At 42.5% G+C, this 15,159-nt stretch overlaps 1 protein-coding gene and 1 long non-coding RNA gene across 8 annotated transcripts in view; one reads left to right on the forward strand and one right to left on the reverse strand.

Annotated features, from left to right (window-relative positions):
- Positions 1–15,159, forward strand: part of CLNK (cytokine dependent hematopoietic cell linker) — a 203,116-nt gene that overhangs the window by 49,537 nt on the left and 138,420 nt on the right. For all 3 annotated transcript variants that reach the window (XM_072806178.1, XM_072806201.1, XM_072806193.1), the window contains exon 2: positions 12,075–12,127. In XM_072806178.1, coding sequence (XP_072662279.1) covers positions 12,075–12,127 — 53 coding nt within the window. The remainder of the gene's footprint in view (positions 1–12,074; positions 12,128–15,159) is intronic.
- Positions 1–15,159, reverse strand: part of LOC140621182 (uncharacterized) — a 51,556-nt gene that overhangs the window by 19,156 nt on the left and 17,241 nt on the right. For 4 of the 5 annotated variants that reach the window (XR_012020936.1, XR_012020934.1, XR_012020933.1 and 1 more), the window contains exons 2-4: positions 14,086–14,233; positions 11,936–13,489; positions 9,161–9,234 (exon numbers count right to left, since the gene is read on the reverse strand). This is a non-coding gene — a long non-coding RNA (uncharacterized lncRNA). Of the gene's footprint in view, positions 1–9,160; positions 9,235–10,249; positions 10,403–11,935; positions 13,490–14,085; positions 14,234–15,159 lie in introns of those variants that run through there. The other variant, XR_012020935.1, reaches the window with a different exon arrangement.

Here is a 15,159-nt window from a genome sequence, read left to right on the forward strand (position 1 = left end):
ACAACTCTGTCTCTTGCTGGCCAGTCTGTGTGTAATAACTCACTTGATCCTCACACCCCACCTTGAGAGTTAGGTAATATTCTCCTCGGTTTACAGAAGAACTTGAGTGGTCCGAGTAAATGTTCAAGGTTGTCCAGCCACTACTGTCTTAAGAGAATTCAAAAGTACCCTGATTGCTCCTGAGCTGACTGAGAGGAATGGTGTTTTTTGGCAGCTTCCTAGGGTTCATCTTGAAACTGTTCCTGGAGTAGTGTTAGAAATATCTAATAGTGATATTTCTCTTTCTTCTCTCCAAGGAGCCTTCTCAGATGACTCCATGAGCAAGACCATTCTAAAACCAAAGATTACACTTTTCTGTACCATCTGGCCAGCGCTGGCCTTAGCATCAAGGGACCCTATTTCTAGCTCACTCTGCCATGAGTCAGGTGCTGTCCTGGAAAGACTGTGGGATTTAACATCTGACAAGTTGGTCAGAATCCAAACTCTGCCATTTGGATCAGACATATTACTTTAGCTCCTCCAATCCTCGATTCCTGCATCTTTAAAATGGACCAAGATCACTTAACACTTGCACGGACAAACTATTTAGCTTCGATAATAAACTATTTGTATTAAATGAAATATGATATATATTTAACACTTAGTAAGCACTCAATAAATGTTGACTCACTCATCATTACTTTCCTCACCCCAAATCAACACTAACCTTATTCCTAAAACATGCCCATAATCACCATAGAACTTATTAATACATATAAATATGTGAATATTTGATTTTAGTCATCTCACTAGACAATAGTAATATATCACAGTTGCATAACCTTAAAGTAGCCTTAAATAAGTAGGCAGGATATTAGAAACGACAAATACCCACCATTTGTTTCAACGTGGATGGAACTGGAGGGTATTATGCTGAGTGAAATAAGTAGAAGGGGAGGTGGGTGGGGGGTGGGGGTGACTGGGTGACGGGCACTGAGGGGGGCACTTAATGGGATGAGCACTGGGTGTTATTCTATATGTTAGCAAATTGAACACCAATAAAAAATAAATTTATTAAAAAATAAATAAATAAGTAGGCAGGATGACATCGGGTCATTTAAAAGATGTTGCCACTAAAACTCAGAGAAGTTGAAATAGATAGAGAAGGAGCTTTGAGGTCAGTCAAAACTGTATGTGAATGTGACTTGTGACGTGTGTCTTTGGGTAAGTGGCTTAGCCTCTCTGAGCTTCTGTCAGCTGTTGCTGGTGTGTGTAACTCAAAGCTGGGTAAAATAATATACTTTAGGTGTGAAAATGAGAAGCAAATGTACAGACAGTGTCTGACACAGAAATGACATTCAGGAAATGGACAAATGGCCTCTATGCAGTGTCGCTGCCAAGGTCACACAGTGAGTAGTAGAGCTTGCTCTAGAAGTATCTTTTTATGAACACCACTACATAAAGTCATTATATTCATATGTCAACTATACTTCAATAATAACTTTTAAAAAGTAGTTATAGGCACCATTGCAGACAACTGCTAAGGTCTACCAAGACCTGAGTTCTGTCTGGACAGTTCCTCCAGGCTATGCCTACGCATTCTAGCGTGAGAAAAATACAGCACTTAGAGGGGTTACATCATTAAACAGAGGTAACTGCTGGAATCTAAATTAGGTTTAAGATTTTTGCAGATTGAAACAAAATGTCCAGTGATGTTGTGAATTATCAATAAGTGTAAGAAATAAGTCTGTTTAGATAAGTTCAGTATCAGTAACTTAAGAAAGAAAAATTACCATAAAAAACAGAATTGTGGGGAAAAAATCATTGTGGGAATATACTTTGTGGGTTTTGTTTCTTTTGTTACTTTTGTGAATGGAATACTTTAAGAATCATCATGATGGTTTACTCTATTTTTAGTAGATTTATTTATTCTTCCTCTCTACAAGAGAATGCTGAGGTTCAGAGAGATTCCCTACATTGTCCATTTCATACAGTGATTAACAGGGAAAGCCAGAAATGGGACCTGGGTCTACCTGAATCCTAAGCTACTACTTCATGTGAGATGCTTCATCCATTCTTCTCCTGAACGTGTTCAGGGTCACGCTCATAGCATCACTTTCCTTCAAACTAAACAAAGCATTTTAGGATTCTCAGATAGACCATGAGAAATAGTAAAACTGGTGTTTGATCTTGGTTATTTTATTTCATTGGCGATACTAATTGAAAGATTATTTCCCAAAGATTTAAGCATGAAAAATAGAAGTCTACTGTGCTGAAATGGCACTGTGTATAGCTACCTGCCATCTAAACCAAGAGGAGTCAAAAGATCTGAACATGACATGGAAAGTCAATATCCATGTGTTCGAAGACGCAGCCTTCCATTATGGTGGGTTTTCTTTAGAACTTAGTGTGAGATAAATATGAGGGGTGCCTAATGGCCCAGGCCTAACCTCTGAGAGGGTTAAGGCTTTGTGGAATCCTTGTGGACCCATATTTAATCATTGGCTTTGCAGATTTCATCCAAGGCATTCAAAGTTGATGGGATTCAGGGATGTTATCTCATCCTGGCATTCTGACCCATATATCTATCTTATGTGATAGATAGGGTTCAAGTATTAAAAGTGTATTCGGGTTGTAAGTTCCTTTCCAATAGACCAATCTATGCAGGACACCAAATTATTGCTGGAAGGTAGTTTTCTGAAAACAAAATCAGAGCTATGTCATTACAATCACTCGACTCACTGAGCTATTGATGGTCTGATGTCTTGATAGGCACCCAGGAGCCAGTCTGCCCCATGACTACTTATGATGGCCATAGATCACATCCCCCTTACTCCAGGACCTGTCCAGGGATCTCCTGATGAGCTTCATCTCTATGGGCATTCCCTGTTAGAACACTTCCCTATCCCAAACTCCGACTTCTGTTCCCAAGCACTTCCTACTTCACGGCTCCACCCACTTTTTGAGAAATAAATAACCTGGGTTTGGATTCAGACTGCTACTTCCTAGTAGAATGATTTCAGGCAAGTTATCTAACCTCTTCGAATCCCAAGTTATCCTTCATAAGATGGAATTGCAATACCTTTCTGGATGTGTGGGGAGGAATGAGATGTGGTATATAAAAATTACGTATGCACTATAGTGCATGGAAATTATTAAGAGCAAAGTAAAGGATAATGGCTATATTATCATTTTTAGCACCATTAATTGACATTCAGGCGAGCTTTTATTAGATTCTTTGGCCTCTTTTCTCTCTTTAAGAATTTTGACCTAAAGAAGTCCTATTTTAAGGTGATATCTCCAGAAAGCTAATCTCATCATTTTCATATTTATTTTAATCATTCATCTTTCAAAGCTTTGGTAATATCTTGCAACTTCTCAAATGTATAGATTCTCTGAAATTATTTATATTTAATTAAAAATCATAGAAGTTCTTTTAGAGTAGTTTCCTTGCCAATTTCAAATCCTCACTGTCCTTCACGGTACTGATAAATTTAGAAATTGGTCAATAGTTACTTGTTGAGCTAGACTGCATAACCGTTTATAGTTGACAAGATACTTTCACTGCCATCAGCCCACTTGGCCTTCAAACCCATCCTATGATCAAAGGAGGGTAAGTGTTTATAACCCCTTTTTTCCAGTTAGAGAAACAGAGTCAAGTTGCACAGTGCTCTATATAGTTCACCATACCTGGGCTTAAAGACTTGCTTCCCATCTTGCCCAGTGAGTGATTCTGAATAAAAGGAGGGGCAATGAAAGAGTTAATTATATGGAGGAAGCTCAATTCAGGGGTTAAGTTCTAAATGCACTTGAAGTTTCAAAGGAAGCAGTGACCTCATCTGAATCCATACTGTGCATTTGTTCACTAGACAGATTTGGCTCAAGAGGACTCTTGCTGAACAAAATGACAGAATTGTTCGATATTGAAAAATCTGGGTCATTTGGATTGTTGCCGTAGGATGAAATCTAAAGTAAACAGGGTGTCCTACATAGGGTTCTGGCATTCAGCAGACAGTGTTATTATTATTATTGTTGTTGTTGATTACATTACTCTCAGCCCAGTGCCTATTAGATTACCTGGCTTTTCATCCCCCATCTTTGGATTTAAAGATGCTCTCAAATTTCTTTAAGACCCACCTTACTATGAAACAGATCCTCTGAAAATGACCAGCATTATTAAGCAGGTGGTTAATAAATGACTATTTCAAGAATGACAGTACTTTCACCATCAGCCTTTGGATGTTAGTGAGGGAGGTAGGGTCACTGGACCTATCTCCAGGGCCGGCCTGTAAATTATGGCAGATGATGACAAATAGATGATAGATGGATGGATAGATAGACAGATAAGGGCCTGGCAGTACCAGCCCTAATCAGTGTGCTCCTGCCATGATTTATGAGAGCCAAATTCAAATGGGTTGAGGCAAATAAGTACACCTTTAAAAAATAATATGGAAACATCTGATCAGGCTCTCGATAATCTACGTTTTGTTTTTGCTACAGTCTAGTTTTATCTGAGCAATAAAACCACTTCAATGATAAGAGAGCAGGAAGAGGGAAGGACAGGAGAGAAGGAGGTGAAAGAGGAGAAGGAGACAGATGAAGGAAAGGACAGAAGGAAGAGATGGTTGTGAGGAAACAGCATGAGTGAGTGAGAAAAAGGATAAAGCAAGAGACTATTTACTACAAAATTGGGGGGAAAAAGAGAGGAAAGAGAAAATTCCTACCACAGAAGGAGGGAAATCCCTTCTGCAGAAGAGAAAAGGAGATGTCTTTTGAAAATAAAATGCACCAGGAGAGATATGTTCCAAAATCTATAGATTGCATCATATCATTAAGGGTGTTTTCAAAATCATTTTAAAAAAAAATGGATGCAGGTGCACATCGCCTCGTCTTGAGATACTTAAGGGAAGTAACTTGTTACCAAGACAGTTGCAAAATCTTTTTTTTTTAAATATTCCTGTACTTAATAGCAGAAAAACTAGGAAAGCAGTCTCCCATGTTCCTCGAAAAAAAAATCTATAATAACAATCCATTTGACTCCAAATGCCTCCATTTGTTGGAAATCCAATAAAATTAAATGTTATACTTAATTAAATGTAGCTGATTGCTCTGACCAGGGTACAGAAATAGAAATCCAATCAGCATACAGCTTCCTCTAAGTCTGAGCACCTCTAAGATGTAATTTTCTCATTTTTTGTGTGAAAACAGAAGAAAATCGTATATAATTGTGACCAAATTAATAAACACCTGCATCTGAGAAGTCAGATATTTCAATATGTTTGCTAAAAGCATATGCAAGCGTGCACACACAGACACCCGTGTGCACTCCCTGGCCCTCTGCCTCAAAATACTCACACGGTACCCCCCTCTTTCCCCGCCTCAACTCAAAGTGACATCCATCATTTGGAATCTGTCGGATGTGACTATGTAGAGAATCAGATGTGTACTGTATGCACTTTACGCTGGGTTCTTTTCCTGTTTTCGTGGTTTAATGAGAAAAAGCATTAAGCCCTAATTCGGACCCTCCTCTCCAGCCTTGACCCAGTTTTAGCTGCAGAGCTACATTGCACCTTCTTGACTGTCTCTCCTATTCTCCTCAGCAGTTCATAGTTTGCTTCTTCCATTTCTTGTGTCTGTTCAGGCACACTGTCATTTAACTAGCATGATGTTTCTTAACCTTTGAAATAAAGAGGCTAGCATGTTTATAAGCCTTATCTTCAAAGAATGAGTGAGAAATATTTGAGAGTAAAAAAAAAAAACTATTCTTCACTGTAAAAGCATTGTTTTTCCTTCATAAAATATTAATTTCGGATCAGGGCTCAGGTGAAATGCAGCAGAAATATTTATGATAACATGTCTCTTTGCAAGCTCTGTTTGGTAGCACTGGTGAATTCCCAATGGAAAACAAGAGTTCTCCAGGATAACAAGGAAATGTGATTTGTTGCTTTACATATTTCCAATTGTTTAAACTGCTTATGGTACCATAAGGGTATTAATTATTTTTGGATTAAGATCCGCACCCAAATCCAATCCATTTATAAAACAAGTCTCTCCTTCCTAACATATTCACTGAGACCCCAGGCGGTTTCAAGCTCAGAAGCAGCCATCCTGGTTTTAAAGCACAAATCTAATGTGTGTTCTTTGGGAATTCTAAACCAACGCCTATCTATAGGACCTTGCTTTCTTTATTTTAATAGTTTTCTGAAATATTAATGTGTTTTAACCATCAAATCCATTATCTTCTTTAAAAAATGATTTCAACCCACACAGTATTTAGTAAGCTAATTGAATATAATAATTGGGACCATCTGATCCTCCAAAATTGTAGGGTTATGTGGCCAAAATGGATGCTTAGGGCAGGGACCCCCACCCCTAATCTCAGGATCCCAGCCATGCTGTGCACCTCTCTTTGATAGGGTCTTCTTTATGCTTGAGAGCAGTGGATTGAGTTTTAATGGGAGGCAGCAGAGGGTATAGTAGTGTTTCTCAAACTGGGCTTCATTTTGGATCCCAAAGAGCTTCAGAGCCTTAGGTGTCTGTAAATCTCATGAGAACTCTATCAGTGAAATGAAAGCACAGATTTCTAAGTCAAAATTAATTAAAAGTGTATTGTTTCTTTTGTCGAGGCTTTGGAACCTGGTACATAGTCAGGCAATTATAGTGCCCATGTTGGTTAGCATTTAGGATTAGATTTGCACTGGCATCTAACGTTTAATACAGTTGACATCTCTCCTTGTTGGAGAAATAAACAGTCATCGTGAAAAGAGGTGGCCTCTCCCTGAGGACTCCCCACGGCCCCAGGATCTCCCGCCTGGCCCCTCCCTGACTGTGGGCCCCTGCAGGCAGAGTGTAGTCTCTTCTCAAGAACCTCATGTGCTTCTGCCAGCATCCCACCGCAGAGCCAGCCCTGGCCATATTAGTGCCATTTGGACCAAGGACCCTGCTGTGGCTGACAGATGGCACCTGAGGATCATTTCTCTTTGATCACAAAAGCCATGCTTAGGCTTTGTTTCTATGGCTAACTAGGAAGAGAAACTGAAAGAAATGCCCCAATTCCTATAAAAAATAAATGTGCAAACACATGAGATTTTCTCCCTGGCTACACCTTGCAGCCTCTCCTGGTTGCTGAGTAAGGCAAGAAAAGCAAGCATCCAATGATGCTCTTTCATCTTGGACAATCTCTAGTTCCAGAAGTCCCTTGATGGCCTGCAGGGGTCTCCCCCTTATTTCCATTATTATGCCCTAAGTAGGGCTCAGGGTGACTCATAAGGAGCAATAGAGGAACGAGTAAGGAAATCTTCCACTGACCCTGTAGGAGCTGTCTGAACCCCTCTGGGCATGCCTTCCTCCGCATTCCAATACCACTGTGTGTTCCTCTATTATTTACAGATACATATTTAATTTCACTCTGTACAATCGCTTACAGCACCATGGAGAAAACAAACCAGTGTTGTGAGGCAGGGCTTTGCTCTGTGGTCTCTAATTCCTCGTATTTAGATGGATGGTGCCCACCGCATAGTAGAACCTCAATAAACATTCACAGAACACATGAACAAATCCAAGCCCAAAGGACAGATGTGGGAGCCTGAGTTTTACTCACTCATTGCCCATAGATAAGACCTGACAGAGGAATTGCTGCTTGGTGAGATTAGAAGCCTTTCCCACTGTTAACTATGGCATCAGTGTTTGGACGTGATGGATTTGCTTTACACATCTCACTGAAAATTAACTTAGAAATAACTCTAAGCATGTAGAGGATTCTTTATAAGCACTGATGTGACTGAATTTCCATTTAGGATGAGCCCAGGACAGCAAGGCAGGTGGAAGTGCGCTCCTGTGACACTTCACTCAGGAATCTGAAAATTCCAGTGAATGGCACCAGGCAGATAGAGCTCAGAAGGGAAGCTTTCATGTCCACTTCCTTCTGCCACCATCGCCATCAAAATACCTGGGGCATTTTTAAAAATATCAATACCTGAACTACACCCCACAACAACCGGATCAAACTTTCTAGGGAATCAATATTTGTTAAAGCTCCCCAGGTAATTCTGAAGGGCGGACAGATGTGAGAACCCATGTTTGCCCCACCAGTGGTCATGAACGGCAGGGAAGTGCTTCTCATTTCTGAAGACTAAAACCTAAAAATCATGTAGGACATTTAATCTTAAAGTTCAACTTAGCCTCAATCACTATCCTTCCATATCTCAGATATCCTATGGATATCCTCACAAGAGCCCTACCATAGCTCTTGGGTTACCCCCACCTTATAGATAAGCAAACTGAGGCTGACAGCAGGTAGATTGCTGTCCCAACATATAACTAGAAAGCACCAAGGGGAATGGTTTGCAGCACCAGCTTATTGTACATGCAACGTAGGGTGTGTTACTTAACTTCTGTGAATGTCAGTTTAGTTTTGTATAAAACAAGAATGATAATATGGACCATACAGGGTTACCATGGTGGGGCAGGGACACCTAACAGGTGTTTGGTGTTCATCACATACAGATGCTCATTTTTTATAATATATCACCTTCATGAAGCCTATGGACATGAAATTCTTTCTGTCTGACTCGCCGTATCTCATTCTCATGACATCCTCTACAAAGTGACTGAGATCAGATAGAACTAGAGCATTCTGGGACAGGTCTTAGGTGCTCTGAATAAAGCAAAGAGCTGTTTGCCTCATAAAGTGCCATCCAGGGATCGCTGGGTGGCTCAGCGGTTTAGCGCCACCTTTGGCCCAGGGTGTGATCCTGGAGTCCCAGGATTGAGTTCCATGTCAGGCTCCCTGCATGGAGCCTGCTTCTCCCTCTGCCTGTGTCTCTGTCTCTGTGTGTGTGTGTGTGTGTGTCTCTCAGGAATAAATAAATAAAATCTTAAAAAAAAGAATTTAAAGAAATAAGTAAAGTGCCATCCATTACATCATGCCATTACTTGGATGGCTTGTTGTGGGTCACTAAGACCCCAAATTTTGCTTTTTAAATGCTAGAAAGTTTGGACTCCTTTCATGACATTTTAAAATTCTTTTTATACAGTAGGCTGTTCACATATCTTGAAAGCTGCTAGTAATATCTTTTTTGAACTCTTGTTAAGATTTTATAATACAAGCTGTTACAGATCAAATAATTCACAAAGGTTTAAGGACAAGGCAAAAGTTAAGGGGTTCCTCCCCAGTCCCTACCCTGTCCATTCCTGATGTCCTTCATGTGAGCGCTTTGGCAAAGCCTCTGCAATGTTGCTCTGGAGGAAGCTTGACTAGAGAAGACAATAAAATGGGAGAAACATAATTACATACATCCAACTTTTTTAAGACTATTTGTGTTACCAAATATGGAAGAGCTATAGTTTTTTTTTTTTTAAAAAAAAAAAAAGAACTATTTTACAGAATCTTTGAGCTAGAAAGGACCTATTTGGACCAACCTGATCATTTCTCAGGTGAAAAACTGAGGCAGAACATTTCAATGCATTGCTCAAGACAGTGAGTGCCAAGTGAGGCTGGAAAGCAGTGTCTTCCCTGGCCACCTCCCCAGGCCTCAGATCCAAGGCAGTAAGCCTTGCAGGGGACCATCCTGCACCCTGTGATTCCTTCACTCTGTACCTAAAGCTGGCCAGGAGCCAGGCACAGAATGGACCCTCCATAAAAATTGTCTTCCTTTTTCCATCTCAACACTGCTCTCTGATGCACTCGAAGAAATGAAGTGAGTGTATAAGCAACACATTTAAATGGTGGGTGGCCCTAATGCGAGGAAGGGGGTGCGAATCTGTCCTGAGTGACCATAATCAAGTAATTTAATTCCTCTGAATATTAATATCCGAAAATCAATGTCAACATAACCCTAGATAGCCAAATATAACACGGTGGATGTTAAAGCAACCTACAGGCTTTACTTTGTTATACAACTAATTGCCTAAGCATCTTTCCATAACATCTTATAGTTTGCAAAACATTTTCAGATGCATCAATTGATTTCATACTTAGAACAACACAATAAAAGAAAGATGTGGGCATTAGCATTTATAAATGAGGAGACGCCACCTATTCCTACAAGGTCACACAGCCAGTTAATGACAGCATGGGGACTGAGGAGCATTCTTCAACGTCCAGTACGGGACTGTGTTCTAGGGATAAAGGTTCAAGCCCTTTCCCCCACCTCTATGAGGAGACAATGTTCAAAGAGGCCAAGCACTAGATAGTCTACACCACATCCAGAGAGGATTGTCAGCGGATGAGAGCCCAGCAGCTCCCTCCCCTTTCCCTGTTACCACTCACTAGAAGCAGAAGGTGAGGCGGTGAGGCGAGCAGCTGTGAAGTCACACACAGGACGTCTGAGCACCTGGAGCTTAGTCTGGCTTTTACCAACTTTCATTGCCCTTCCTGGTCCAGGATCACATAGCTGAAGCCGAAAGCCCATCCTTTGTCATGCATGGTCCCTAACGATCAAAACCCAGTGGATCTTCCCAAGTTCTTTTCCATATACTATCAACATCCAAGTTGCTGACCCTCGTGGTCCCACCGATCTGGGCAAAGCCTCTCGGGAACACTACCTATTCTGACATCTTCATTTCTCTGCAGATGGCACTGCATTTGCCTGGCACACCTTCTCTAATTCTGAACCAAGAAGATGTAGAATTAGTCTAGAAGACTCAGTTCAAGTACTACCTCCTTTGTGATGACTCTCCTGTCCTCCAAGACATAGAGGATTTGTTTAGTTCTATACGCATCTGTTTTTACAAAGCACTTTGATAACAGCCATCACAGAGAGAGGCAGCATCTATATTGTACTGAGTTTTAGGAATGCCTTGAGGACAGAGGCTGTGTCTTATTGGGCACAATATTTGCAAAAGTCAGCTTTCAGTAAATGGCAGTCAGATAGATGGATGGATAAATGCCAACAGATGAGTGGCAGAATGATCTAGAAGTGCCTAGAGCTCACTGGGGGTGTAATATGGTGGCTGGCCAGGAAATGGCATCTTTGAGTTCTGTGCATTTGGGCTTTTCTTGCACATGAGCGATCTTGGGCACATAAGTTAACTACCCTGAACCTCAATCTTCTTAACACTGAAGTGCACTCCCTACTCTGCTACGGTCAGCTGGGAGTCCCAGGAGGCTGACGGAGAGAAACTCACCCTTGGCTTCCTGTTGAGTTTGGCCAGTGGGAGACAGCAGCAGATTCGGGCCAGGAGAAGCGTGAGACGGGGTTTTCTGCACATCCACCACAGGGAACTGTGTGTTCCCTCCCTGTGTGTCTCTTATACTGCAGAAGCCACAGTACCCTTCTCACTAGCCCCGTGTCTGGGTCCCAGTGACCCCTGGATTCCCTGGCAACCTCCAGGACCAAGCATGGTAAAAGCACCCCCAGGTCCTCCACTTTCCTTTGTGGATTCCCTATATCCTGTTCATACCTTTTAATCCATCTCTTTATTAAACTTCTCAAATTACTAATTTGAGCATGCTGTTTCTTGATGGAACCCCAACTGATACCGGGGGCAACATCTTCCATACTCCCCCGGGGCCTTTGTGTAAGATTAAATGTAATCATTGGTGTAAGGCTCCTACTGAATACTCCCAGGGTCTCTGTGGCTAATTTATATGGTAAACAGAGTTAATAATCTCTCCTATATGGGTGAACACCAGCCGCAAATAAAATATTGGTCCTATGCGAAGCGCTATAGAAATGTAGCTTCCAATAAATATTTCAAGGGAGAATCACGCTTGGAAAGGAGAGGCATCGTTCTTGCACGTGTCTGGGTGCCCTGAGCAGAGCCCGCTGAGCAGGGGCTAACGCGTCCTGGGTGCCCAAGGGAAGCACACAATTGCACACTAGGGAAAACCAGGCTCAGGATGTGTGTGCTCAGCTCCCCGGGGCAGACAGGATGGATCCTGACAGAAAGAGGACAGCATGTCAGGGGAAAGTACCCCCCCACACCCCACTCCAGAAATAAACCAATTATCTACCTGGATTGATTCTCTTCCCGTCACTTCCCCTAAGCTGGCACCTATATCCCATTTTAACAAGAAACGACAGTAGCGTGTTCACCAGAATTAAAACATGATGTGTCTGGCTCAGTAACGAGTTTACTTTTCGTTTCCACAGGCTGAATTGAAGATCCCTCTTATTTGCGGGGCGCCTAGAACTATGAGCAGACAGTAAGTACTGTGACGTCACTGTGGGTCCCAATCTCCCCTCTCCTGGTGGAGGAAGGAAGGGTGTTAACATGCCCCCGTGGGAAGGGCATTTCCAGTTTCAGGGCCCAGCTGGAGAGGATGTGTGTGTTAGGGTTCACTGAGCATGTTTCCCATAGCGCCAACGTTTTTTGTGGGCAGGCCACTCCTTGTCGCGCAGCATGGGGTTGTGGCCTGGACAGTGACGAGATACCAGAGAATGCCAGAAGGGCACCCCAAAATACCACCTATCGCTTCATACCCCGGTGCAGAAAGGTAGAAGGTATCTCTTTGTGGAACACCAAGTGGGGTGATGTGGTCAGTTTAGGATATTCTAATGTGAATCTGATGCAGCAAAAAAAATCCATCCTGGTCCTGATGTCTATAACAAATTAAAAAAAAAAAGTCTATGCTACTTTTTTTTTTTATTTTCTGCTATTTTTTCTTACAACCTCCAAGCTGTAAGAAATATTTATCATGAAAAACACACCCACAAAAAAAAAACTTTTATATTGAGAAAATTTGGTGTACTAATTTTAAAATCAATTTTAGGTATCTATTTATTGGCTACATTCTGCCAGTTGGAAAGGTAGCACTGTTGTTTCTAATGTCATTGTGTGAGACAAGGCATGAGTTTCCCAGTCAGGCAGACCTAGTGTAAAGCCCTTGTCCTGCCCCATCATTTTATAGCTCTGTGATATTTGGGGAGTTACCTAACCTCCTCTCCAGGAAGCGGGATGTGGCCTGGAGAAGGAGGACTGACTGGTTTCTGGGTGGATTTCTGGTGCTGGGGGGAGCCCAAGGAACAACAGCCCAGGGTAACCAGGTGATGCTTGGGTCTCCCAGGTGGGTGCTGGAGGCAGGGGAGGTGTCCAGAGTGACATAGAGGCAGCAGCTCTAGCACCCCAGATGCCCACAGGTGGTGGGGAGGGGGGTACCTGACACACAGCCAGGCTCAGGCCTGCTGCTTTTCTTCTTGCCACAGAAGTGCAGTGGGAGCTTCCTGGCACACAATTCACAGGTGGGCTCCACGTCTGGCTCAGAATCTAGCTTATGGATCATCTCCTCTGCGCCAGGTGCCAGGACTCCCTTCCTTTCTTTGATCCTACGGCAGCGAGTGGAGCCAGAGGGCAGGCACCGCTAACTTCTCTAAGCATCAGCTTCCTGGTCCAAGTGACTCCTTTGAGGCAGCACAGAAAGTGGGAAAGGAGCCAGAGCTGGAATTTGAGTCTGACTCCCAATCCAGTGCTCCTTCTGTTGATCCCAGCTCTGCAGGAAACTGAGAGAGACAGGAGGCTGGGCAGGCGAGGCAAGGGTAGGTCCGAGAGCTGGCTGATCCAGGGTAGCCTGACAAAGAGGATGAATTATAATCAGTGACGAAGGTGGCCAAGAGCAGCTTTATTGTAAGATAAACAAATAAATGGTCTGTGGCATGGAATGAACATTAAGGCAGATGCATCCGCTTCCCACCCAACTGGGTGGCTTAGAACAACGAAAAATATATTCTTTCACAGCTCATGGGGCTAGAAAGTCCGAAATCAAGGTGTTGGCTCACTTTGAGGCCTCAAGGGAAGATCCCTTCTGACCACCACTACCACTATCACCACTCCCTGCCCCTGGCTTCTGGTGGCCCCAGGTCGGCTTGTGCCCGCAACACTCTGCTGTCTCTACCCTCACTGGTTGTTTCCTCCGTGTCTGTACCTTCTCTTCCTCTGCCTGCCTTGGATCTCCCTCCTTTTCCTCTTATAAGGACATTTGTCATTGGGTTCAGGGCCCCCCTGGCTAATCCAGGATGATTTCATCTCAAACTCCTTAATTTAATGACATCTGCAAAGACCCTTCTTCCTCATAAAGTCACAATCACAAGTGCCCAGGAATGGGGCATGGAAATATTTTAGGGCTGCCATTCAACCCACTATAGCAAGCTTCAATTTCAGACCCACCTCCTTCTTTGAGGGCACTGTGGGATTACTTTGACGATCTCAGCAGTATCTGCTATGAATTTCCAACTGGTTCTGGGGTTGAGAGTCCCTCTCCCACATCCCTGCTTCTGTTTCCTCCTGCGATTCCACTCTATGCCATCAGTCTCCTCTGTAAAGAAAAGAGATGTCTCCACTTCATGAGGACTTTAGGTAGCCTTGGTTTTTAGTCAGACAGTTGATCTCTTGGCAATTGCATCTCATCAAACTTCCAAAAGGTAGCTTTAAGAGTTTGGTGTTAAAGTTGTGTGGGTTATGAAGCTCACAGAGGACAGACCGAATCTTCATAATTTCAAAAATACTCCCTTTCTCTTCTTAAGATGCTGAATCGGCATCTGTATTTTCACAAGCTCCCCAGTTGATTTCTAGCTACATTAATGTTTGAGATGCACCTGACTATAACAGTGGCCCCTGAAACTGTCTCCCCGCAGGCATTCTCAAGAAGCAGCTACAGCATTCACCAAGATAGGACTCAGAGAAGGGAGTCACAGATAGGATGTTGCGTGAGGATAGTTTGGAAATTTATGACTCTACACACACACACACACACACACACACACACACACACACAGATTTTGTCCTGCTATGCCTTGGGGGAGCACTCCTTCCTCTGTGAAAATCATTAACCCAGTTAACTCAGGGCAGTAGATTTTAAACCTGACTGAACAATAGGATTATCAAGGAGGCTCAAATGGAAAACAATTTCAGTGTCCTTCCCCAGACCAAAGGAATCAGAATACCTGGACAATGACTTTATTTATAACCCTTTAACTCAGTCTAATCTGCAGCTAGGGTTGCAGAATGCTGCTCCGAGAGGTTGTACAACTCTGTAACCTGGAATTTCTTGTCATTTTATAACTTAGAATCCTAAATGGTCTTTGTAGCTATGGCTAATTCCTTACTATCTCTCATTGGGCACTTTTATAATGAATGAATGAATGAATGAATGAATGAACACAAATGAAAGGATGATATAGAGATAAATTACACATTTACTCACACATGTATATATACATATATATCCACATATGTGTGTGT

This window comes from Canis lupus, chromosome 2 (genome assembly GCF_048164855.1).
Source record: "Canis lupus baileyi chromosome 2, mCanLup2.hap1, whole genome shotgun sequence".
NCBI classification, from domain to species: domain Eukaryota; kingdom Metazoa; phylum Chordata; class Mammalia; order Carnivora; family Canidae; genus Canis; species Canis lupus.